General features: G+C 43.1%; 2 protein-coding genes across 4 annotated transcripts in view; one reads left to right on the top strand and one right to left on the bottom strand.

Annotated features, from left to right (window-relative positions):
- The window catches only part of LOC135705267 (zinc finger protein Xfin-like), a 42,136-nt gene that overhangs the window by 5,641 nt on the left and 9,378 nt on the right, over positions 1-27,117 (top strand). The gene's annotated exons all lie outside the window — the stretch shown is intronic.
- LOC135705286 (zinc finger protein 729) lies at positions 680-25,608 on the bottom strand. 3 transcript variants are annotated; one of them, XM_065226914.1, is made up of 16 exons: positions 25,392-25,608; positions 25,066-25,311; positions 24,878-25,000; positions 24,189-24,812; positions 23,830-24,123; positions 23,440-23,772; positions 23,108-23,362; positions 4,531-4,623; positions 4,051-4,473; positions 3,575-3,985; positions 3,108-3,500; positions 2,632-3,046; positions 2,321-2,571; positions 1,654-2,250; positions 1,095-1,395; positions 680-1,038 (listed from the first exon to the last, which is right to left on the bottom strand). In XM_065226914.1, the coding sequence occupies exons 1-15, from the start codon at positions 25,434-25,436 to the stop codon at positions 1,096-1,098; spliced, it is 4,803 nt and encodes a 1,600-aa protein (XP_065082986.1). In that variant the 5' UTR covers positions 25,437-25,608; the 3' UTR covers positions 680-1,038; position 1,095. The 3 variants fall into 3 exon arrangements, with proteins under 3 accessions (XP_065082986.1, XP_065082987.1, XP_065082988.1); XM_065226915.1 differs by having other exon boundaries at positions 2,644-3,046; XM_065226916.1 differs by lacking the exon at positions 3,575-3,985.

The raw sequence follows: 27,117 nt of genomic DNA, 5'->3' as shown, positions 1-27,117 counted from the left end.
GACTATTGTCACCTCACCGGTGAGAGAGAGTCACGTGACTCGCAGAATAGGGGGGAATAACAACGCACAAACAACAATCCCAGCCTAAATTTATCGAATTTAGTTAAACAAGTTTTTGTTTAAAATCAATTGTTTTTCAATAGCTTAGTTGAATGGCAAGAGAATATTAGCACAAGAGAAGCTTCAATAAATTCTGACTATTTAATGATGTATTAGAGGGCGGAACACCTTTGCTGAATAAATCAACATTTTTTTTTATATTTTAATTTTCATTGAAAATATAAGTATGCGTAGAACAAACATTGTTCAGTACAAAAATCTCTAACTTCTAAATGTATTGGTTTTTGAAAATATTTACTTAAATATTTTATGATATTTAGAATTATGTTATGATATTTACAAATATATCTAAGTTGTCTTGCCCCTTGTTCTGTATTGACAATCATGAGATGGACCGAAAAGATTTGGATCACTTATGCGCCATTGACAAGGAGAGGTTATTTTAGCTTTATACCAATGGATCAATGGAAATGATGAGGTTTGGACAGAACTATGCTGTGGCTACCACAGTATTTTACATTTGATCGTCAATATACAGTAGCGCCAAAAGGACGATCAAATTTAAATACTGTGGTAGTTGCTACCACATGTTACCACAGTTGCATAGTTCTGTCAAAATATCAGCATTTTTATTGATTCATTGATTGGGTTGTACGGCTCTCACTACAGTTGCGTTTTTGGCACCAACATTTGAATTTTGGCACTTCTCTCTCACCAAACCAACAAATACGAGCTCAAAATGGAAGTTTCTCAAGATATAAGTACTACAATAATTAATAATATTGGTTGTATATGAAGAAATTAAAGTCATTATACACGCTTAATCTACTCTTACCCGCTTTCTTCTTCCACACTCAACTTCTGACCATCCGGACGCTCTGGGTAACCGTCTATAAATAACTCCTGGTATTCCTTAACATGGATAGGTAAATAGACCCGAAGTTCGCTGAATGTATGAAACTGGCAGAGTTCAGTGTTCTGTATGTTGATAGGTGATAAGTAGCATATCAATACGACCATATTGCGTCACTCACCTCATGATGTCGCATCTGATGGCGCATTATCAGTTTGCTGAGCTTTCAAATCGTCACCGGAAGCTTGCTCGCCGCATGCCTTAAGTCTAGCTGTAACTTTTCTCCAAGCTCCCTTGACATGATGTGTTCGGCTCAAATGCATACTGACATAGTCTGAGCTTTTGAACTTGCAGCCACATATTTCACAGGGAAACTTCCTTTCCGTTACATGCGACGACAAGTGACTCCGATAGCTATGTGTCGTGTGGTATTTCAACGGACAATGGGGACATTTGAACATCGGTTCCGTATGATATTTTAACTGTAATGCATGATGAGACCACATGAGAATGACGAAAGTTGCTAGGAAAACTATTGCTGTAAACAATAATTGCACAGTTATATTTTCGCAAAGGCAAAAAAATCTACTTATTTGTAAGCAGTAGCAACTTTAGAACAGTACTGGCAAGCTAAACTAATGAATTCGAGCTCCAGAAAGCTCAAACCAGTGCGAAAATATTATTGTGTACTTAATTTTAGCGCATCGGGAGGTGCGAAATCTGCAATACAATCAACATACCTTATGATAACGATCTTGCGCTCTTCCAGGTAAAGTAGTTCCACAGATATCACAACTGATCGGCTGATGACGATTTTCAATATGACGAGTTAGATTTGAATTTTCATGAAATTTTTTATTACAATGAGGACACTTCATTTTCGATGATGCACCCAATGAATTCTTAGCAGGGGAGTGCGCAATTTTCTCTGTCGTGAGTTGCGGCACATCGCAGTCGGCAGTTTTCAAACTAGGATCAGTATTTTGGGTTGATGAATTTCCGTCTTTATATTCTGGAACTGGACATGCTGCTTCCAGTGGTGTTGTTCCGTCAAGTGCTACATTATCAGTTTGCAGAGGCTTCAAATCGTCGCAGGATTCTTGCTCGTTGCTTGCCTTAAGGCTAGCTTTAACCTTTTTCCAAGCTCCCTTCAAATGATGTGTTCTGCTCAAATGCATACTGACATTGTCTAGGTTTTTGAACTTTCGGCCACATATTTCACAGGGAAACTTCCTCTCTTTCACATGCGAAGCTAAATGACTCCGATAGCTTTGTTTCGTGTGATATTTCATCGGACATTGGGAACATTTGAACATCGGTTCCTTGTGATACTTTAACTGTAATGTTATATGATGAAGAGCACATGAAGAAGGAAACAAGTTGCTTGGAAAACTATATTCAACATACCTTATGATAACGGTTTTGTGCTCTACCAGGCGAAGTAATTCCACAGATATCACAAAGCATCGGCTCATGGCAATATTCAATATGACGATTCAGATCTAATTTGGTATGCAATTGTTTGAAACAATGAGAACACTTTAGTTGAGATGGTACGCTCGATAAATTCTCAACAAGGGAGTGCGCAGTAAGTTGAGTTTTGCTACTAGTTGATTGCACAGCGCAGTTCTGATCCGTAAAGTCAGGAATGCTCACACCTGAAAAAAAAGCAGTTGGATTATCTTCAAGTTGAACTTCCACGTATTCTTTATCAGAACTCATGAGATTACTGCTTATTTCATCAGAGGAATCAATTTCTTGAGCTATTGAGTTGATTGATGATTCTCCGTCGTTATCATGCGGAACTTGGAGTTTTGTTTCCAGTGATGTCGCCCCTTCACTACTTGCTACAAACTCAGTCTTCAAAGCCATCGAATCATCAGAGGACCCTTGTTGTTGCTTGTTGCATACCGCAAAACTTTCTTTCACCTTCTTCCAAGCTCCTTTCACGTGATGAGTTCGGCTCATGTGCAGGCTGACGTAGTGTAGATTTTTGAATTTATTGCCACATATTTCACAGGCAAACTTCCTTTCCTCCACATGCGAAGCCAAATGATTCTCATAGGAGTTTTTCAAGTGTAATTTCATCGGGCAATGGGGACACTTGTATTTCGCCTCCGAATGGTTTCTTAACTGTATTCAAAGATTACGTGATAAAGAAAATAATTTGCTAGAAATGCAATAACCAAAATACCTTATGATAACGGTATTGATTTCTACCAGGTAAAGAAATTCCACAGATACCACAGATAACCGGTTCATGACAATTTTCAATGTGATGAATTAGCTCTCCTTCTTCTTGATAAAGTTTATCACAATGAAGACACTTTAGTGTAGCTGATTCACTCGATAAATTTTCAGCAAGGGATAGTGAAGTTTCCTCAATTTTTATCTGATCTGTAGCGACAGGAATATTCGAGCTATGACAAACACTCTCGATTGGATCTTCTTTAAATTGAAGCTGCACGTGTTCTTGATCCGATCTCATCAAATAATTGCTCGACGCATTGGATGAATCGATTTCGGCGTCCAAGTTTGATGCTATCTCTTCAGTCCGGTTGTCGTTTGTGTGCAGAAAACAGGTGAGCTGAAAATAGTTGAAAGTAATTGATTAAACCAGTTAAATTTATGTCGGTCTAACACCTATTGGAATATGAGCACCTTATGATCTTGCAGCTGATCAGTACTGGCAAAGGACATTCCACAGATGATACAAACGACTAATACATGATTCGTTATTTCGGCTGATGATTCTCCGTCATTATCTTTCGGAACTTTACTACTTGGTACATTCTCAGCTTGCAAAGTCATCGAATCATCACAGGATTCTTGCTGTTGCTTGTTGGATGCCGTAAAACTTGCTTTCACCTTCTGCCAAGCTCCCTTCACGTGATGGATTCGACTCATGTGCAAGCTTACATAGTGTAGATTTTTAAACTTATTGCCACATATTTCACAGGCAAACTTCCTTTCAGAAACATGCGAATCCAAATGATTTTGATAACGTTTTTTCAAGTGGAATTTCATCAGGCAATGGGGACACTTGTACTTCGGTTCCGAATGACTTGTTAACTGTATTCAATGATAGAGATAGCATAAGAAATAAAATAATACGCTAGAAGAGCTAGTTAACATACCTTATGATAACGGTATTGATTTCTACCGGGAGAAGTAGTTCCACAGATACCACAAATGATCGGCTCGTGACAATTTTCAATGTGACGAGTTAGTTCTAATTGAACATGATAAAGTTTATCACAATGAGTACATTTTAGTGTGGATGATTCACTCGATGATTTCTCAACAGGGGACAGCGCAGTAACTGGACGTTTGATACTAGCTGGTGGCATACCGGATTCATTTTCGATTTTAATGTGATCCACATCGTCAGCAATATTCAAGCTAGGAATTTCTTCGAATTGAAGCTCCACGTGCTCTTGATCAAAGCTCGCGGGATTATTACTTGTAGTATCATGGGATGAATCGATGTCTGCGTCCATGTTTGATGCTATCCCTTGAGTTGGTGTTGCAATCTCTCTTGTGTCCCGAGAATTGGTGAGCTGAAAATAGTTGAATAAATTTATGAAGGTCCAACACCTACATATTGCAGTACGAACCTTGCTATCATGCGAAGCCAAATGATTGTGATAACTTTTTTTCGTGCGTAGCTTCATCGGACATTTACGCTCCGGTTCGGAATGACCTTTTAACTGTAATCAACGGAAAAGAACATACATACATAGCTCTTACGTGAAAAGTATGAAATCTACGTATGTTTTCACGTAGCATTGACGTGATCGTTATTTTGAGTGTAATAGGATTGTGTTCTAGAAACGACCACAGTACAACGTAGAACTACATAAAGTTGGTGCGTGAATTATGAACGTATCATGTTTCGATAATTTGATTTCAGTGTTAGTTCAATGGACCGATGGCTATTTGACGGGGTCTGATACAATTGGCATAATTGACACTTGGCATAACCGTTACGAATCGAAGATTCTTGGGTTTTAGGCCAATTTACAATCAAAGATATCTTCTTCTTTTCATTGCTGCTCGTTGTTTCGCATAGAATTTGAATTTTAAAAGTCACTAATTGTGAAAATATTTATTAATATATACCATCACAGCATTCATTTCTTTGAATATTTCATAAAGAAGAGAATGTTTCTTTCATCATATTTTTTGGGAATGAGCGTTGGCTATTATTGCTGAAGCTGGATTTTCCTTCTTTCAAACATGAGCAGTTCCTCAGAGGCCTTTAATTACCATGTCTTTTGTTGTTACAATCAAGGTTGCAAAGACTCATTTCAGCTAAAATAATGTTTTTCGGAATACTAAAACCAAAAGATGGTATGATGGCATGTTTTACTTGTAACTTACAAGAAGAGGTTACAAAGTATGCGTTGGAAACATAAAACCTGTAAATTTTGCTTTCTATGAGTCACAATCAGCGATTTGCTGATCGCTGAGTGAGTGAGTGAGTGAGTGAGTGAGTTTGTGAAAAATCGCTGATTGTGACTCTCATGAAGTGAAATAAACAGGTTTAATATGTCAAACAAATTCTTTGCAACCTCTTCTTGTATCCTACCAATTCAAAATTTGATCATGGCATCTAATTATTTTATAATTTAGAAAAACATTGTTTTAGCTGAAATGAGTCTTTGCAATCTTATTATTATTATTATTATCTCTATTTAGGAGATTTTCAGCCGCAAGCTGGTTCATCTCCGGGAGCCCCAGAAGGGGGCTTCCCTAATTACATAGTTGAGATTTTGGAGAACCCAGAAGGGGTTCTCCTAGAGGTTGGTGGAGCTCCAGAAGGGAGTCCCCTTAGTACAGAGTATTTTTAAACAGAGTTCATTATAGTTCCTGTCTTGGTTCTTAGCGTGGTTGGCGGATCATGGTGTGAATGGCGGTGGTCGTTGTCGAAGGCAGTCAGGTAATCGTCATGTGATATCCAGGCTTACTCCAGTGGTGTCCATGTTCGAAGTGTAGTCATTTTGTATAGATTGATTATATTTTATCGAACAGTCCAGCATCTTTTAGGAAAACTATTAGGGCTGCTTCCGTGGACGGGTCGTTAGAGAGGGCGTTACGTATGCTGTTCGGTATTCCATAGAGGAGCCGGATGTTATGGAAGCAGGGACAGTTAACAATCAGGTGTTCGACTGTCATAATCGTGTTGCAGGAGTCGCAAAACTTCCGAAAAGAGGCAGCACTACCCATGTTGTGGGTCACTCGGGTGTGTCCGGATCGAAGCCGGGATAAGACCTGTTGTTCCCATCGGCTCGTAATGTCATTCCATTTGGAGGTGTCGTCCTTTATTTTTCTCAGGAACGGTCCCCTTTTTGCGAACCACTCCCGGGCCCAGGCGTCTCGGAGGGATGCTTTCACCCATTTTTTTACGTCCTGACTGGGTACAACTGTGGTGGCCATCCGGCCGGAGCGACCTGTGGCAGCGAGATGATCTGCTTCACAGTTGCCCCGGATACCGCAATGGCCGGGTACCCAAACAAATGAGGTGTTTGGCGGTGCGGCCTTTTGGATCCCTTGTATCCAGGGGTGTCTGGATGTTGCTGAATTCAAGGCGTATAAAACGCTGGCGGAGTCTGTTAGGACACATATGGGTTTATTGGCGGGTGTCGTGGTGGCGAAGTGGATGGCCGCAGCCTCCGCCGAGAAGACGGAGCACTGATCGGGTAGTCGAAAGAAGTAGCTATTGGATACATCCGCTACTCCGAATCCAACCTTCCCCACGGCCTTAGAGCCGTCCGTGTAACGGTGTTGAAAGTTTGCATATTTGGTTCTCAGCAGCTCCGCTACGTGGGCCTGCATGGCACGGGAGTTGTTACCTGCCTTGAAGCGCTTGGCAATTGAAAGGTCAACGCGTATGGTTGGTTCTGTCCATCCTCTGGCTCCGTTCCAGTGTACCCTGGACACGGGTGGGAGCTCCTGATGGACCAAGTTTCCGAGAACTCTGTTCCCCTCCCTGAGGAGAAAGACCTCGTGATTCCCGGTGGTCTTTTCCAGGTAGCTGGTCGTTCTGCAGCTCAGCGTTTCGGCGACTTGATATTGAAACGGTAGTACACCGAGTTCGACGCATGCCGATTCAGCCGGTGTTGAAGGCAGAAGTCCTGCGACGATTCTGATTGCCTGGTTATACGTTGGGGCTAGTCGTGTGGTAAGAGAGTCGTTGGAAAGGCAGAACAGTTCGATCCCGTAGAATAATCGACTGTTTACAGTGGCTTTGGCCACTTTTAGTAGAATCTCTCTGTTACTGCTTCGGTGTGGTTTGGAAAGTGTCCGGAGGAGGTTTAGCCGCGTGCGGCAGTTGGCTTTGATTTCGTTGAAATGTGCCTCGAACCTCAGCTCCCGGTCCAAGCGTACACCGAGAACCTGGATGGTCTTCTTGTTGGGTATTGGAATATTGTTCGCAACGATGGCTGTTGGTAGCGGGCGATGACGGAAGTGGCATAGGTGGGAAACCACGCTCTTTTCTGCGGATAATTCAAAGCCGACCCTACTGGCCCATCTTGTGGTGGCTGATACAGCAGCTTGTAATTTCCTTCGCAGAGCCTTGAGGGTGCGTCCTAAAGCCAGCAGGACGATGTCGTCTGCATATACAAATATGTATATTCCTTTTGGTAGGATCCCAAAGACTCCATTCATGGCGACCAAGAAGATGGTGACCGCTATGACGGATCCCTGTGGGACTCCAGTTTCTTCCGCCCGAGTTGAGGAGCGGTGGTTCCCGATCATCACCTGAAAGCTTCTACCGCAAAGGAAATTTTTTAAAAAGTGTAGAATGTGGCCACCCAGACCCCAGTCAGCCAACTGTTTGATGACTTGGGGGGTCCAGGCGCGGTTATACGCCTTAGCTAAATCCAGGGCCGCTATGTCGACATGGAGTTCTTCATCCATCGCCTCTTGGAGTACATCGCCCAGGCCAGTAAAGTACGTTCCGGTGCCGTGACCGGATCTGAACGCATGCTGTCGGTGATCGAGATGGTCGTTGTCCTCGAGAAAGCGAATTAGACGGCGATTGACCATCCGTTCCATGACTTTACTAATGCAGCAAGTCAGAGAGATCGGACGGAAGTTTTCTGGAGTAGAGGCCACTTGCCCCTGCTTTGGGATGGGGACTACCAGACTGTGGGACCATTCATTTGGCAGGGTGTTCTCTATCCAGATTTTATTTATTAGGTCTAGCAGTTCGACTTTGGTGCTGGATGGGAGATGTTGCAGCATGGGGTATCCTATATCATCCGGACCGGCGGATTTCCCTTTGCTGCGGGATAGTGCAAGGGTTAGTTCATCGAACCGAAAGGGCGCGTTGATGGGCGTAGGTACAGAGTCCTCCGGAATGACAATGTTGCCAAGGCTCTGTGTGGATGCGTGGTTTTTTTGTATGAAGTTCCTGTCATAGCGGTCAATGGCAGAGAGTGAGGCGAAATAGTCAGCCAATTCGTTGGCGATGGTGAGCGGGTCTCGTGTGAGGCCGCTTTGGAGGCGGAGGGCCATCCCCCTGGCCTTTCTTTTTCCGTTGAGGGCGTTGACCCGGCTCCACAACTCGGACGCCGTTTGGTTGGAGTTGATCCCCTCCAAAAATTCCTCCCAGCTACTTTTCTTGGCATCCCTGATGATTTGCCGGCACTCGTTTCGCTTGGAGCGGTAAAGCTCGGTGGCTCGTTCCTTGTCTGGGTGGTCTTTAGGGAGGCGCTTCGCAGCACGAAGAGCTTTCCTTCTGGCTTTGATTGCAGATTTCGCTTCGGGACACCACCAGTGTAGGGGTTTTCGGCCGGGGTTGGGGCTGGTCTTCGGGATGGCGATATTGGCGGCCTCAGTGATGATCCCCATGAATTCTTCCATGCTCGTCGCTGGGTGGTCAATGTATGCCTGCGTCACATTATCGTTGAAGAGTTTCCAGTCAGCTTGATCGTAAAGCCACCTGGGTCGCCTTGAGGTCTCTGGAGGATCATCCCCTAGCGAGATGATGATGGGGTAGTGGTCGCTCCCTGCTGGATCCTCGAGAGTTTTCCATAGGAGCCGCCCAGTAATCGCTGGACTAGCCGCGGAGATGTCGACCGTTGTTTCGTACTGGCCGCGAACGAAGGTGCTCGAGCCATCGTTGAGGGTCACTAGGTCGAGGGACTCTATGAGTTCCGCTATAGTGGAGCCACGGGGGTTTGCTTTGGGGCTCCCCCAGGAGGGGTGGTGCCCGTTGACGTCACCGAGGAGTAGAAGAGGGCCGTCGATTAAGGCTAAAGCTCGTTGGAGCTTGTTCAGTAGGTCTGGGATTTTCCCGTGTGGCAGGTAGATGTTAATAACTGATAATGGAAAAGGGGATTCGACTTTAGCTCCCACGATTGGGAGATCGGTGTTAAGGTTGATGGGAGTGAATGGGATGCCATCAGCGATCCCGACGGCGACCGAGTGGTAAATGTTGCTTTGGCTGCAATTGTTGATCCAATGGAATTTGCTCGCAAGTGTGCGATTCATCTGTCCTGTGTTGGCTCTGTGGGTCTCCTGGAGAGCCAGGAACATGGGTGAGTTGTTCTGAACTAGAACTTCCAAGTCCCCGAGATTGTTAAAAAATCCGTTCATGTTCCATTGGATCGCTAAAGTGGTGCTGCGAGGTCTTCCAGGAACGGGAGGACTTTTGGTTGGAGAGGGCATTTGGGCATATCTGGTGGTGGAGTTGGAGCAAGTCGAGGTTGGAGAGCTGGGGGTGGATCCCAGCAAGGCTCCACCGGCCGAAGGTGTCAGGATTGAACCCACTGCCTGCAGAGTTGTATGAGCCACCGAAGCAAATGCAGGTCTAGGCGACAGACCGATGGTTGGAGAAAGGTATTCTCCAGTAATGTCCCGGGACGACTGTCCAGTAACTGACTTGATATGGCATCGTTTGAGGCCGGGCGTTTTGGTGTTTGTTAGTGATGAGCAGAAGGGAGTGGACCCCAGCAGAGCTCCACCGGCAGAAGGTGTCAAAACTGGCCCCGCAACCGGCAAAGTTGTCTGGGCCACCGATCCAAAGGCCGGACTCGACGAGGATCCAACGAATGGATTGGGAACCCCTTCGATCTTGGCCTGCCATCGATCGTACTCGCGAGCATTTGATAGTGCGTGAACAGGAACAGCTCTCCTGTCACACAATTTACGCAATGGTGTTTGAGGTGTCCGGGACGTGACGTTGTCACTCGACCTGACGAAGCGAGGTTTCACGGCTTCCGCGTGGGGGAGAGTGAAGTTATCACGCGACCCACCGACTCTTTCCTCTTCCTTATCGTTCTCGTTAAGATATTCGTTCCTAGATCGTTGGGGGAATGTGATGTCATCACTCGACCCATTATTTCCACATTCTTTGTCGTCCTTATACGGCTTATCCTTCTTGAATTCCTCGTCGTCCTGATTCATTGTAGTTGGTTTCGATCCCTCGTTGTCCACAGGGGGATAGGAGTGTACTCCCTTTTCCGTCCCTCTTCCGGCAGCCATAGAGTGACGGGGGTTGTCCGTTGGTTCCGGTGGAGGAATGACTTCCGCACCTACGGGGCCTCGACTGCTCCGTGGCTTAACCGGGATGATGAAGTTTCGGTGTTCTTCGGAGTTTGCCAACAAGCGTTGGGGGGTGTCTACCAGTTCCGGTTGGTCCATAGCGTCCGCACTGATAGGGCCCCGACTACCCGAGGCCTTATCCGGTATGTTGGAGGTTGTTGTGATACTAGTGGATGTCATGGTATTGGTAGTTGAGCTAGATCCAGTCCGTTCTGCTTCTTGATTGGTTCCAGCCTCAGTAGAGGATGGATTTGATGTACGGTGCATGTTGATGGATAGGTTGTGGAAATTCGATTACGCTGGGTCAGATAAGACGGACTGGGCTGCTGAGGTCTAGTTTTCCATTGGGGTAGGGTTGCCCTCCACGGACATCCCCTCGTCTTCCGAGGAAATCAGCCCGTCGACGACAATCTCTTCTCCGGAGGGGGAGCCCTCGGGATCGATTTCGGTATCAGAAATGTATGCTGGCATGTGATAATTTTTTGATCGTTTAGAGTCTACTGCGTCGCTTGTCGGCTTAGTTTGCTTCTTCTTCGTTCCAGTGAGTTTTTCTGGTTGCTGATGCTGAGGTTGGGTTTGTTGTTGTTGCTGCTCCTGTTTTTTATTTTCTCTTACTCCAAATGGTTTCGGGCATTTTGACTGTGACTTGGTTTGTGTGATGAGTTCTTTGTACTGCTGGTTCACTAGGCGGAGATTAGCGACCTCCTTATCTTTGTTGGTTACGGTGGCCTCGAGAAACTTAACTCTGACGAGTAAATCCTCAATGGTCCCGTGTTTACGTACGGTGTCCAATCGGTTTACCGGTTTCATGGCTGATTCCAGGGCTTGGATACGCTCGTCTTTACGAAGTACTTCCGTTTGCAGGTCCAGAATCATCTGTCGAAGTTCACCAATTTCCGTGGAGCTGGTGGTCGTAGGACTTTGTTTCAGCTTTTCCTCCAGTGCTGCAATTTTGCGATCCTTTTCCACCATTTGGCTGGAGAGATGGTCGAACTTTGCTGAGAGGTCTGCGAACGCTTGGTCTTTGCTCATGTTGGTGACTCCAGCAAAAGATTTTTCTCCGGTGGCCATCTCAAATATCCTTTTGGCCGCTGGGTATGGGATCCCCTTATCAACACGGATACGCTGTATTGCGTCTTCCGTTTTATACACCGGACAGTTCCGACTAGATATGGGATGGTCATTTGTGTTACACCTGGGGCAGAACGGGGTGGCAGAACAGCGTTCCCCCTGCTTCATGCTGTGCTTTTTAGCGCATTGACCACATGTCTGATCTGCTTGCTGGCATCGCTTGCTTGTGTGTCCGAATGCAAAACATTGGAAGCAGAGCATCGGTCCCGGGTAATAGGGCCGGGTTCTACATCTTAGATACCCAACGTCAACGTGCTCTGGAATGCGGGTCCCATCGATCGTCAGAATAACTGTGGCCGTGTTCTCTCTTTCGGTTCCCGTAGTTGATTTCCTAGTTATTCGGCGGATCTGTGTAACTTTCTGCTCCTTGAGATACGACAGAACATCGTCATCGGTAACCTTCGCCATGCTTGGGCAATTGATTACGCAACGGACGGAGTTGAGGTTGACATGCTTGGTGATCTTGATCTTGGTTCCATCGGTAAGCTGATCCATAGCGAGGAGGCGTTCCATTTGATTCTTTGAGCGGACCTTGAGCGCGTATGTTTTACCCCTGGCCTCGGGGATAGCACCATCGATTTTGCCATTTATCCACTTTTCGATGGAAGTGCGAATCAAGAAAGGATGCTCTGGCAGCTTTCCCGATTCGGTATCAGCAGATTCCATTCTTAATACCACAATTTCACCATGCAGCCCTTGTGGATCCATGTATGTTGGCAGCGTCGCACCCGTGTATGACCCGTCAATTTTATTACATGCCCCACCTCCACCGGGGTCTGGCAGGGGGGGGAAGTCCCACGCCAGCGACATGGCTGGGGGGAATCGGTGATGAAAATCGTTAATCGGAGCCGCTTGGTCCGCGATCACACTCGAGGGGAGATCAAACTACACTCGATCAATCGCGCCCTCGCCTTGCTCGGAGCTACTTAATTGTCTTTCTATCTACCACACCACCGAACGTAAGTTTATGATCGAAACCGACGACGACGAGACGAGTACAACCGTCAGTTCAAATCACGTAAAAGCTTCGACGGTAAGCTTGCATGCAAGAATTCTACCTAACACGGCGTGAGTCCACAGACAGCGATGGCGTCGTCACTTTAGCGTCTATATGCGTTTGTCCAGTAATAATAGTTCACTTTTTATTACAATTTCCCTCACCGGAATAGTTTTTCAGGGAGACCTCCACTGTGGGACGACTTCCTGTCAGCCCCCAAAACTGTTCAAATTCACTGAGGTGATAAATTTGCTACTAATCACTCGCGATCTCTCGAAAAAAATAATTGAGCCGAAACAACACGACCGATCGTAGCGTAGACGAACTGTCAGATGACTTTGCAATCTTGGTTACAATCAGTTTTACAACATATCAAGAAAGATAGAAATGCGAAAAAATACGAAATAGGATATGACATATAGGGGAATTTACGTATTCTCTAAGGAACGCACACATATGCAGTATTGGTTTGTTTACAATCTTTTGCTGCCAGCTGCTCTAACAATTTCAGTCGAAAGAATTGTCAAAAACTGTTTTGAAACGCTTTTACAAAGCTCCAATCTTCTCTAGTGAGAGCGAGTATTGTCGGCAACCAGTTTTTCTTCGGCAACCGTTCCATTTGAACTGCATGTAAATCTGCTGTTCTATTATTGGCAACTAGAAATCAGCTACAATTTGTAATGCGTGTGTTTCATTTCAAGAAAACCCTGCTAGATTGCTTTTTCTCAATGGTAAAAATATAGTCAAATTGAAGCTGAAAGCATAATGATTCGTTTGCATGCATTCAGCGAAGTGTTTTCTAAGACAATCCAGTGAAAATAGTGTTTCAATTTGGGTTGCCGAAAATAGTCTGGCATGCCGAAGCCGTCAAATTTCATAACATGTGTCGACTGTACAAACGATACGTCATTCGGACGCAGAACAGCCTTCGTAGGAACGTGAAGTGGTTTTGGTCTTTTGTTAGTTCCAAATGGAAAGAAAATGGATTGTCTGTGGAGATGCGTCTCAAAGACACGTGCACTAGTACCATAGAGGTAACTCTAAGACCAGAAGGTCCCGAAGAAACATGTTCAACTTTCTGGCTCAGCTCTGGTACTATCTTCGATCCCAAGCTAATCGATGCACCCCTCGAAACATAGGAAAATCCACGAACCCCTCATTTTATCTGTCAAACTTTCATATCGAATCAAAACAAACATAGTGTAGTACTAGAATTGGGCACGTTAATCGATTTTGATTTGCTTGGGACCAATAGGCTGGTCAAGTAGTGAGCCAATTTTAAATCGTTAGTTGCCATCGGTTGCTTTCAATAACTCAGTGGCATCGGACTCGCAAAAAGTTGCTGCTCTCGATGGTCTCCAAAGGATGCAATTGAATTCAGTATCTTCGAAATCTCAACGCATCATGTTGAAGCAGCCATAGACAAATTGAAACCTTCATACTCTTTTGGTCCTGACGGAATTCCCGCTTGTATATTGAAAAGATGTGCATCTCTTGTCTACCCATTGACTGTTTTATTCAATGCTTCCTTAGAGAAAAGTAAATTCCCCACTTGTTAGAAATTTTCTGTCATGGAATCGCATCGCTGTGTGCTAGTTCGAAGGTGCTCGAGATCATTGTAAATGATGCTTTGTTTGCCTGAATAACTGAATAACTCAGATTCTTCCCAAAACGGTCTATTTCAACGAATCTAGTTAAATTCCTCTCCACATGCGTAGAGATGAACTAGCCTAAGGCTAAAAATCTCTTTAATAAAGAATTTAAAAAAAAAACTCTCCACATGCCAGTAGCATGGATTCTGGTGCCCAAGTCGACGCTGTTTATACGGATCTTAAAGCCGCGTTCGATCGTGTTGACCATGGGATATTACTAGCTAGACTGGAAAAAATTGGTATGTACCTAACTAGTCGCACGATGTGTATAAAAATTGGATCCGAACAATCTGAGACATTTTCCAACACCTCCGAAGTACCCCAAGGAAGCAATCTGGGGCCATTGTTATTCGTACTATTCAGCAACGAAATCGAGCCTATGCTGCCACCTGGATGCCGAATGCTTTACGCGGACGATGTCAAGATCTACATGATAATTAGGAGTCTACTAAATTGTTTCGAGCTGCACAGGATGGTAAACTGCTTTGAAATGTGGTGTTCTCGTAATTTCATGACGGATAGCATTTCGACGAAGGTCCTCGCTTCCGTAGCTGTACCAACAACACGTCTCCATCTCCCCGGATAACGTCAGTAACGTTACCATCACCCCCGACCAAAGCCCGAACCCTGCCATGAGAAAGGGTACACCACTACCAAACATTACAACACCAAAATCATCAAAACGTTCAAACCATGTCCTCAGCCCACCGAACCGGCCATTACGCCTAGCCCAGCATCCCAAGGTACCGAAATTTCTTCGGTTATCTCCGGAGGACATCGCCTGTCAGCTGATTACCCCAATGGCCGCTCCAACACAAACATCATCGAAATCTGAGAACCAATGCCAAGCAGGTTTGACTTTTGCCTCGGGTAGCCGGGGCACCAGCCAAAACCCCACCAGAATCTTCGGACACCCCCCGGCGCCTGGTCAGATCGAACAACAAAAACTGTGCTTCGAGTACACGGGACACCGGCAGTGCGGACGTCATAAGCACAACGGAATTGTCGGACCACCCCCGTGGCTCGTTGACGAAGAACCCCAAGAAGAGCTCAGCAATAGCCCCCGGTAGTCGGGGCCCAGACGGACGCTATTCCCACACCGGAACTGACGATAACCCCCCGACGCCGGAAGGAGACTGTGGACAACGAGGGAAGAAAGGATAGTTCCAGTACCGGGACGAACAAGGGAAATTCAACTTATTCTCCGAAGGATTTCGCGGGAACAAAGAAAGTCGCAGCATCTCTGGAAGATGCAAGCAACAGCAAAGCGCAGTCAAATAACAACAATTCTCCTTCCGTTAGGACATCCCGGTCCTGGGTGGGTGTAACGCTTCCACCTGCCCTTGGTGGGGCTCTATCTCATTCGGCATACGTAACCGATTCCTCAACCGACTTAGCCGACCACGATTCCTCCAGCATCTACAATATACATCCGCCTGACGACCACAGCGGTAGTCTGTGGCCTTGCCCAAGTCGGCCAACTTACTCCAATGAAACGTTAACGGCTTCCTGCAGCGGATTGGACACCTCGAGCTTCTCTACCAAGCTGATCCCCCTTGGGTCATCGCATTGCAGGAGGTAAACAAAGCCTCCGTCGAACAGATGAACCGCTCCCTCGGCGGAAGATACAGCTGGATAAAGAAAAGCGGTAGAAATTTCCGACACTCCGTAATCATTGGGGTACTAAACACGGTACCTTTCCGGGTTATCGACTTGGACTCACAATTACCCATACTCGGGGTTCAACTTACAGAACCAGTCAACAGCACCGTTGCCTGCGTTTACTTGCCATGTGGCAACCTAAGCGAGACCCTAATGAAATTACCTGAACCACGCATCCTAGTTGGGGACGCAGGGTGTCGACTCAAAGTCGAAAACAAAATTCCCTGACTTTCCAGTCGGTTTTCAGAAAAATTCCAGTCCACAAAACTACGTTATTTTAACCTAAGAAGCTACAACGTGATGAGCTTTATTATACCCAGTGCTGTGTTCCTAAACTTTGAGCTAAGTAGTCGCACCCAATATTGACCGGCGCCCTTAAAATATAAATCTGCCTAAAATAACGATGCATTCGCCCGCGACGTTGATGGCGTTGTTTCACATAGTGTTTTATCTAGTTTATATAGTACGTTGCAAAACATTTGCACTTTATCGAGCAGCACCGTACCCTACAGGTGGTAAAGTCCCTTTACCCTTTCTTCTTGAAATTATGATTAGTTCGATTATGAAAGTTCCGTCAACATTTTCCCAGTACTATCATTTGTGTTTTCTTATTTATCTCATATTTATCTTGCTTGACTTTCTCCTAATTTCAGGAAAAACCTTGAACAATTTCTAGAATTTTCCTAAACATTCGTGGGCAAAGCAAAATTTCCAAAACTATCAGTATGTTATCAAATAAAAACCTCCGCAGTAAGAAGCCCTTACTGCGCTAACTGCGCAAAGGCGCAACGAACTTTTGTTTCTCCGAGGCACTCGGTCCCCCTTCTTAAGTCACAAGTACTAGACCAATTAAGGGGAAGATTATGGATATGATGATAGTTAAAATCAAAAAAACAAAAAATAAAGATACATAAATATGGATTCGTTTTATGCGTTTTACAAATCATTACCATCAATCGTCGCTACGCAAATCTTTGAAATAAGAACCAGAGATGTTTGTGTTGTTACAACTGAACCTTTGGAAACCTTATTAGGCAATACATTTACTGTTTCAGTGCCACGTTTTCACGTTTATAACAGGTTCTTGCTTTAATCGTTCCCAAGAGCTCGTGACATTACTGCCGAAAGTATTAAATCAGTCCAGAAAATTTAACATTTTCGGAAGTGAGTCTATCTTTAAGCGATTCAACATTTTTCCTACTGAACTCAAGCTTTTCTGAAGTTATTAAATATGCTATGAGCTGAATACACGAATCCAGTGCTTCCAATTTTTCCGAAGTGATTTAAAACTTTTGTAAAGTTCAGTACTGTTTGAAGTTATTCTGTTGGCTGCTATTTTTCTGAAATGACCCACTACTTGCCAAAGTGATTCTAATCTTTTCTCAAGTTATTCAGTACTTTCTGAAGGGATTCTTAACTTTCCAAAGTGATTCTAAACTTTCCTAATTGAATGTAATGTCAGTATAGACAGATCTCGTTTTTGGAAACGTAACTACAGTGCACTCTCTATGACTCGAGGTACCTACAGAATTATCGAGTTATAGAATAACAATCTCATACAAATTCGCTATCTCAGTAGCTCTCAGCACTCATAGAGCACTCATTTTTATGATGGTTATATAACTGGATATCGAGTAACTGGACATCGAGTTGTGGAGAGTTGGCTGTTCTTCATCTATGTTGCCAAAGTCGAGATCTTTTTCGATGTGTCACAATTGAGTAGCTTAGCGATAATAATCAATACTCCCTGAAGTAAATCCTGCTGAGAAACTGTTGAAAAATTCCTGGAAGTGAGGAGGATCTCTCGGTTTTTTACGGTCTAATTGACCTACATTATGAAGCGGCCGGCACTGTTATTGCCTATCGTAAAGATGAGATCAGCAGTTTTTACACATTGCAGATGCATGATCGTCCAACGCATCGTTTTTTGCTTCTCTGACAGGTGATCTGGCAATAACGGAGTAGCAACCGCGAGCGGATTTTTTTTTCTTTATTAAAGAGGTTTTCAGCCTAAAGGCTGGTTTGCCTCTGAGAACCGCGAGCGGTTAATCATTCTCATGCTCAATTATGTCTGTACTATTTGAAGTGATTCAGTACTTTCTGAAGTTTTTCTGCAGTAATTCAGCACTTTTCAAACTGATTCCGAGATTTTCTATCGCTTTTCAGTACTTTCAGAAGAGATTTTGAACTTTTTTTTAATGATTCTGTGATGCCCAAAGTTATTCCGATTTTTCTGAAGTGACTAAATATTTTCTGAAGGGATTCCAAACTTTTCTGAAGTTATTACAAAATGATCTCAGCTCTTGAAGAAGTGATTGCAAACTTTAGAGAATTGATAAAGTACTTTCCGAAGTTTTGTGAAGATGTTTAGTTCTTTCCGGATTTTTTTTTTTAGTTTTTACGAAAGCGATCACAAACTTTCTGGAAAGATTAAGTATTATCTAAAAGGATTCAGAAATTTTTTTAAGTCATTCAATACTATCCGAAGAATTTCAAAGTTTTTTCTGAAGTGATTAATTATCCAAGTAACATTCTAAGTTTTATTGAGGTTTTAAAGCACTCTACAAGTCTAAATCATGGTCTACAGTACCCTCATAAAACCCAAATTGTTACTGCTGAATCACTTACAGTATTTTTTTAAGTGATTCCGAACTATTCTCAAGTGATTCAGTACTTTATGAAGTTATGTCGATCTTGTTTATATGATTTCAAACTATTCTCCTATTCTATTCTGTGAAAGAATTTTGAAAACACCATCATGTCAAAATTTCTATCTTACGCCACTAAGTAGCGCCAACTTTTGCCCGCCAATCAGGATTTGCACCGTTAGTGGTTAACCTCAATTAGATGAACTTTTGAACAGTTCAGTGGTATTATTTAACTTTTTTCTCTCGATCATGGACACAGCCCGAGCAAAGTCTGAGATCAAATTGCAATCTAAATTTGATGTTGTGATTTCGCTGATAATGATAACTCAGGTTGCTGTTGTTTTAGTCGTTTTAACGGTTAAAATATCAAAATTAATAGCAAACATATCTTCCTGTGACATCACATTGAAAACTATTTCTGCTATCAGTGAGAGCAAACTGAATACTCAATTTGATATCAATTTTTCATGTTGATAACAAAACAAGTATTCAATTTGATGTTATGCTAAGGCAATGAAATCAAACCCGCAACAACATATTTTTGAAGAGCAAATGTACAGCAAAATGAAAACAAAATTTATCAATTGCATAAACTGAAATCAAATTAGGATTTCAGTTTGATGTTGATATCAAAACTTGATTTCAATATGCTTTCATTTTGATGCTGAACTGATGCTGATGCTATTTTTTTTTTCAAAAAGATATTCTGCATTAATTTACCTAAAAACCTCTCTCTGCATTGGCGTTGCCATGCGATAAGGTACATCTTTGAAGATATTCTGGATACCACGCAAATATTTGAAAACATCCCAACTGATACTGCAAACACTATCCTTGAATGCATTATGCAAAATATACAGCCCACAGCTTTCCAGATCTATCAGCTTCTCGCCACCTTTTTGTACCTCTTGCTTCAATTCACATTGGGCCCATCCATGGACACTTGCAGCAACTTGTTCGAAGAGATACCGGCAAGGGCGTCCATAAACGCAGCGAGTAGATCTGATGCCCGGGATCTTCCCAAAAACGTTGACGTCATGCACTGATAAAATTTCAAAGATTGTTTTATGTGTCCCACACATAATTTTTAGCAATGTGATCAACATTATTTTTTTCCCTGACCTACACTAAAATTCCCTGACATTCCCTGACTTTCCAGATCATTCCCTGAATTCCCTGACATTCCCCGACTTTCCAGATTTTTCCAGGTAGTCGACACCCTGGGGACGTCAACGCGCACCACTCAAATTGGGGTTGCCCTCGGTCGGACCTTCGTGGCACGGACCTCGTGGACATATTCGAGAATGAAGATATAGTAATCTTGAACGATGGTGCTCCAACGTATTTCAACGGAAGATACACATCCGCTATCGACGTAACTCCGCTGGTGGAATGAAGATACGAAGAAGGCAGTCAAAGCCCGGCGCATGGCACTTCGACGTGTAAAGCGGCTCCCCATCGGACACCACGACAGAGAGGAGGCCCTTTGTCACGTGAAGTATACAACCAATGCCGACAAAAAATCCGTGATGCAAAGCGATCCAGCTGGATGGAGTTCCTGGAAGTGCAATCCTCGGCCGATCTCTGGCAGCGAGTCAACGCCCTTAGTGGGAAACGGTAGCTGAATGTGCATGTACAGTGCAGAAAAAATTCGTTCGATACGCACTTCGCACTCTCCCATGGAATGATCCTTCAAACTAACCATCCGATGAAGAACGTTGCCATCTTCTTGGACTAGAGACGCTAGAACGACGACGCTCCATCGCTCAAGCGGTTTTTGTGGCGAAAATGCTAAAAGGAGAAATTGATGCCACGTATATCCTGATCGAAAAGACTACGCCAGCGGGATTTCCTTCAGCTTGGTTCGCGAAATGTTCAATATGGACAACATGACCTTATTAGATTTATGTGTAGTGCTTTTAACGACGTTTTTGAATAGTTTGACTTCAACTTGACCATAAGAACCTGTGCGGTATACTGTCATGAGCTTAGGAAAGTGTGAAATAAGGCATAACATTTGATAACGGCACAAAAGCATTTGTAAACAAACTTTCTAAGGCCCTTTACACGCGAACCAAAGTACACCCACGCAAACCAATACCATTTTCGGAAAGGTGATAGTTGCCCCTATCCGATGATCTTGTTGCTATGCGTGGGCGTACTTTGGTTCACGTGTAAAGGGCCTTAGAAAGTTTGTTTACAAATGCTTTTGTGATGTTATGCCTGAAATGAGCTATATTAATGATTCAGTAGAAATGTATACGGAACTAATGTCGATTTGATCAAAGTAGGCTATGCTTCGTATATTTGAAAACCCAGAACTCGTGGCCTTTCATTCCCAGGAGCTCCAAGAGGTAAGTAAAAATTTAGCTGCAAGCTACAGCGTTGGAGGATTCCTCTTTGAACCAGGTAACCACATAACCTTTCGACAACAACTCTCTTTAAGGCGATAGTTGTTTGTAATACTCTAGTTTAGAAAGTATCCGCGACCTCTAAGCCTTCATCAATCTTTTTGGGGTTATGAATCGAATCAGAAGTTCATTGCTTTTTTTCAAAATGAAGCTCCCTATTGCAGACTCACCATATGTTAACTGCTTTCAAATCAGCGTACGATTCAGTGAAGAGAAATAATCTTTGGCAAATTATGTTAGAACATGGTTTTCCGGTGAAATTGATTAGACTGATTCGTGTAATGCATGATGGACCGAAATCAAGTGTACGGGTTGCAGATAAGATTTCGACCTCATTCGTGACCTTATATGAACGGAAGCAGGGTGATGCACTTTCGAACTTACTATTCAACATTGCTCTTGTAGGAACGATTAAGAGATTAATATCAGCGGAATTGACCGCACCACAGTGAAAGAGGCGTTTGTTCCCTTTAAGAGGGAGACTGCGAGGATTGGACTAACGATAAGCTCTATCGAAACGAAGTGCATGTTCGCCGGTAAGCAGCGTGGTAGTAATAGTGGTGACATACAATAATGATATTAGCCACGAGGTGAAGAAACGCATTGCAGTTGCAAATAGAACTTTTTACGGATTGCGTAACCAGCTGAAGTCCCGTAGCTTTCAAACGAAAACGAAATTCGCTTTGTATACAACATTGATACTTCCGGTAGCCGGTCATTGGAGGAGGCTGACCGAAAAGAAAACGGCATCTGGTGGCGTCGCATGAACCACGAGTTGTATCAAGCGTATAATGGCATGGATATTGTGAAGCTTATAGAACACGGCAAGCTACGGTGGGCTGGGCATGTAGTACGGATGCCAGAAGAGTAACAAATGAAGACAATATTCAGCAAAGAACCCGATAGACCTAGCACTCGTTGATTTTTTGCAATTGAGAAGGACTTTCAGTTGGCGACTGGAAGCGATTGACTCAAGTCCGAGTCCAGTAGGTATGTAACTATGTAATGTAGGTATTTTCCCCAGTAAATTTGTTAAATATAATAAGTGCTTTTTTTCCTCTGTTGTATTTACTTTGCTCAACCTGTGTATGTAAACTGATTTGTACTTTTCAGAGGTGAACCATTTATCAACTTAGTTTTCCTTAGTCTGGGATCAATCATCAATCATCAAAAAAATCCTAAGTCACTTCGGAGTCTTACCAAGGTCGAACCACATAGGGGAAATGGATGTTATGTCGGCCTACACACTAAGATTATTTTACCGAAATCTGTGAAATTTTACCGGAATCGCAACAGCTGAACGTGCGGTAAGCAGTTCGATGATTTTTCACAGATTTCCTGTAATTTTTGACAGATATTCGGTGAAACATTACAGGAAATCTGTGAAAAATCATCGAACGTTCAGCTGTTGAGATTTCTGTAAATTTTCACAGATTTCGGTGAAATAATCTTAGTGTGTAAATGCCCCTAATTTGGGCCCATACATAAATTCAACAATCGACTAAATTTTCAATAGCGACCAAAAATATCCATTAGTACCGTCCCAATGACGAGTCCATCTAGATAAAATTTATAAATAGCAGATTTTTAGCGATGGGCCCAATCTTAGATACATTTCCCCTAAGTCATAATTTTCAATAATTAGTTTCTGAATATCAAATAATGTTCAGACTACCCGTATGTTTATAATCACCAAAATGAAAGGAATTCAAGAGAGAACTTTCAAATAGTCGTATTTGTTTTTATAAACAAAAGTTCAAACGCATAAAAACTTCACCGAAGACACCAAACAAAAGCACTATGGCTACTTTCCTACTAAATGCCCACCCTAGACCACTGTTGCTGCCTATAATCGCATATCAGTCACATAAGGATTTTAAGATAATAACGCTATCCGCTATCAATTGGCATCTACTTTCATATAACGTGATAAAACTCTGGACATTTATCATGAAAAATGTGAAAACAACATCAAGTCAGTTTGTCCCATCAAGCAAAATAATAACGTATCAGTCCCATCCTGAAATTCAATCGTCCAGAAGTCAAGTTACAGTTCTGCTTTTTGAATCGCTATATTCTTCGTTGATAGAACAAAATATGCATGCTTCATGGCAACTGAATCACATAAATCAACATACCTTATGATACAGATCTTGCGATCTACCGGGTGAAGTTGTTTTGGTCGATTTTACAGCAGCTTGGCCTTTGGAGTTCGTTTCGGATTTAATCTTTTTCGTATCGAGTAGCTTCTTACTGAGGTGCAATTTTCTCAACACACTGGGAATCTTTTTTCCCGCATGATTATTCCGATAATGACTCCGTAAGTGAGATTTAATATGATACTTCTTCGGACAATAAGGACAACTAAGCCTCGGTTCTGAGTGACTTTTCAACTGTTTCGAACGAAAAAAAAAGAAAGAACATATTAGGTATAATGCGAATGTTGATTCAAATCTTTCGAAAAACACACCTTATGATACTTAAGCCGGCTCCTGCTGGTAATGGAAATTCCGCAAATATCACAATCGACCTGTTCATGGAAAAATGCAATGTGATGAGTTAACAGCGATTTTTCGTAACACTCTTTGTCGCAATCGGGGCACTTTGTTTGCAATGGTTCAAGATTCTTGGCAGTAGTTGAGGGTTCATTGCGTTTCTCATTGGTTATTTTGCTACCATCAGCATCATTCAAACTAGAACAAATACCCTCGAATGGAAGCTCCACGTGGTCCTGATCAGAATTCATGTTTGGTGCTGGCTCTTGACTTGAAATCTCCTTTCTGGTATCCAAAGCACAGTTGAGCTGGAAAAAGTTGTAATTAAGCGGTTGATACGGCCCAACGCCCATCGCAATACAAACCTTATGATCTTGAAGCTGATCAGCACAGGCGACAGTCTTTGATGATGATTTTTTGCCGCTATCTTCATTATCAGTTTGAAGAGCTTTTACCTTCTTCCAAGCTCCCTTCATGTGATGGAATCGCCTCATATGCATTCTGACATAGTTTTGATTTTTGAACTTACTACCGCATATTTCACAGGCAAACTTCCTTTCTTGTATATGCGAAGCCAAATGACAGTGATAGCTACTTTTTATGTATAATTGCACCGGGCAGTGTGGGCATTTGTACTTCGGATCCCTATGATTTTTTAGCTGTATTCAGAACACATAAGAATGAAAAGAAAAAAAAGTTGCTAGCAAAACTATAACCAACATACCTTATGATAACGGTATTGATTTCTACCAGGTACAGTCATTCCACATATACTACAAACAATCGGTTCGTGACAATTTTCAATGTGGCGTATCAGCTCCAATCTTTCCTGATAACATTTATCGCAGTGAGGACATTTCGTATCGGATGATTCGTTCGATGAATCTTCAACAAGGGGCTGTGGATTTTCTTCTGCAGTGACTTGGGATTTGCTAGAAGCTGCTGGCATACCGGAGTCCTTTTCGACATTATCGTTGGCTACCTCGTCTGAAATAATCAAACTAGGACGATTATTCTCAAATGGCTCCTCAGCGAGATGAGAATTTTGGGGTGAATAACATTTTATAAACGTATCAGTCTCCTCCTCGCAAGTTACAATCGAGTTCTGTTCACTAGCATCTACTAGATTTTGCAAATTTAGAACTTCGCGACTCAATGGAGCCGTTGTTTCCGCTGGCAAAGGAAGAGCTATGCTACACTTTTGATCCACGTCCAATCCATCGGAGCTCAAAGGTACCGTTTGTTCCCTAGCCTTACAATGATTCGCAGTATGATCAGTTTTTAGCTTTTGTGATCGGAAGCAATCGCCACACTCTGAACACCGCAGAAAAAAGCCATCGTGGTCTTCCTGTACGAAGAGGATGAAATTATGTACGATCAATTCAATTTAACTTCAAATTATTCAACACTCACGTGAACATGCTCCCAGAAAGTCACTTCCTGATAGCCACGTTGATCATTGCACAGTACACATTTGTGCAGTTTATGAGTGACCCGGATTTCTTTAAAGTGCAGTTGTTTACTTTCATCCGCAATCTGTTAATTGAATAATAATGCTCAATACACCACTCTGAACGATTAAACCCATTGTCCCTTGTTACCTCATGTAGATCCAAATGATTCCACATACCCTCCTTGCTAATATATTCCCCGGCACATACGGTACACTGAAAAACCAACCGTGCCATGCACGTCTCTCGATGCTCCTGCAATTCATCATCCTGATACTCCTCAAGGCAGATATCACACTCTGTTCTCCGATTCGTGTCTTCGTCTGGTACGACCCCATCTTCCGCGGATGCTTCACAACATTTTAGGTGCACCACGCACATTTCGCACAAATAATGCTGCAAGGGTATATATGCACAGATTGATATCAACGTTTCAAAGTTTAACGAAACGGGTAACAATCCCGACCGTCACTTACCAAAGCTAGATTGGAGCCACCTTTCTTGCAGAAAGTACAGGACATTTTATGTTGGTGGGTTTCGCCTATTGCCCAATGATTTAGCTTTGGCCAACCTCGCAGTTGATGGTAGTTTGTATCACTATTGTCACGATAGAACTGATCAGATTAAATTTTGTTTTTTTCTTAATATTTTGATTGATAATCTTGTTTTCCAAATTTTAGGAGCAATAAATGCAGTTAAAATCCGCAAAACCAAAATAATAAACAAAATCAAATCGGCAGGGGTGCGACAAACGCAAAAATCCATCAGAGACGTTTAAAAAGCTGCACGGATAGGCGAAACAACTCAAAATCGAGATTCTTCAATATTGACGAGTGCACGGATGGATTTGAGTTCACTCACTCGACAAAAAGTGACACAACAGCGGGGCCCTGTTTACTAAAAATGAACACATATGTGTTCATTTTTAGTTTATTGTTGTTTATTGTTTATTGAAAAATTCAACTGACAATTACTGTCTAAATGAATAAAACTTAAACTAAATAGTTACGGTCAACGGTACGGAAAAGGCCAAGTAGCCGATGACGAAACACGTCAGCTGATACATTGAAGTCGAACCTATAAAAAAGTTGTTGAATTGCCGGCTGATTGCTCGAATTGGCTCGTGTTGTGTATAATTCCGGCTCCGTGGTTCCAAAAACAGAAAGTCGCGTTGACGAAGAGACCTCTCAGGGGCATACATATTTAACTGTGACAGCAGTGTTGGACAGTCAATGTCACCTGTAAGCAGCTTTCCAGCGAACATAGCTTGAGCGACCGTCCGTCTCACCTCTAATGGCTCGATTTCCAGGAGACGGCAACGCTCCTCGTACGGTGGCAAGTTCGTTGAGTCACGCCAGTTGAGGAAACGAAGAGCATATCTCACAAACTTGCGTTGAACGGATTCAATTCTAGTGATCCAGCTAGCATGGAAAGGGCACCAAACAACTGAACTTGACTCCAATAAGGATCGCACAAGCGAGCAGTAAAGTGACCTGAGACATAGCGGGTCACGAAACTCGTCGGCAATTTTGAAAATAAAGCCCAATAGTCGATTAGCTCTGGAAATGATGTCATTGTAGTGGATTCTGAAAGTGAGTCTGCAGTCCAAGGTAACGCCGAGATCCTTTATGTGCTCTACACGAGCAAGACAGCGTCCGTAGAGAACATAGTCAAACATGATTGGTTCGATTTTTCGGTGATAGGAAATAATGTTACATTTTTCTATGCTTAGACTCATCAAATTTCTTGAGCACCAGTCAGCAAAAATACCGAACATATTCTGGAGATCCCAGCAGTCCGAGAGGCTTTTAATAATTTTTGTAGATTTTCGTATCGTCTGCATTGAAAACGCGGCATCCTGATGGTATCAGCAAGGCGACATCGTTTAAAAAGATCGAAAATAGTAGCGGTCCTAGGTTACTGCCTTGCGGGACTCCCGAGTTGTTTGAGAAAACATCCGATTCCGACGCGCCAATCTTGACATGTACATAGCGATTCACCAAGTAAGATCTGAACCAATCCACAGCAGTTGACGAGATGCCAAGTATCTCCAGCTTGGCCAGCAAGATATTATGGTCCACCGTGTCAAATGCAGCTTTTAGATCCATATACGCAGTATCGACTTGCCTTCCTGAATCCATGCATCGCAGACAGTTAGAAGTGAACTGCACCAGGTTCGTGGACACGGAGCGCTTCGGGTAG

This window comes from Ochlerotatus camptorhynchus, unplaced genomic scaffold (assembly GCF_037179485.1).
Source record: "Ochlerotatus camptorhynchus isolate MF236.1 unplaced genomic scaffold, CSIRO-AGI_Acam_v1.1 ptg000265l, whole genome shotgun sequence".
NCBI lineage: Eukaryota > Metazoa > Arthropoda > Insecta > Diptera > Culicidae > Ochlerotatus > Ochlerotatus camptorhynchus.
This window is presented reverse-complemented; position numbering and strand designations above follow the sequence as displayed.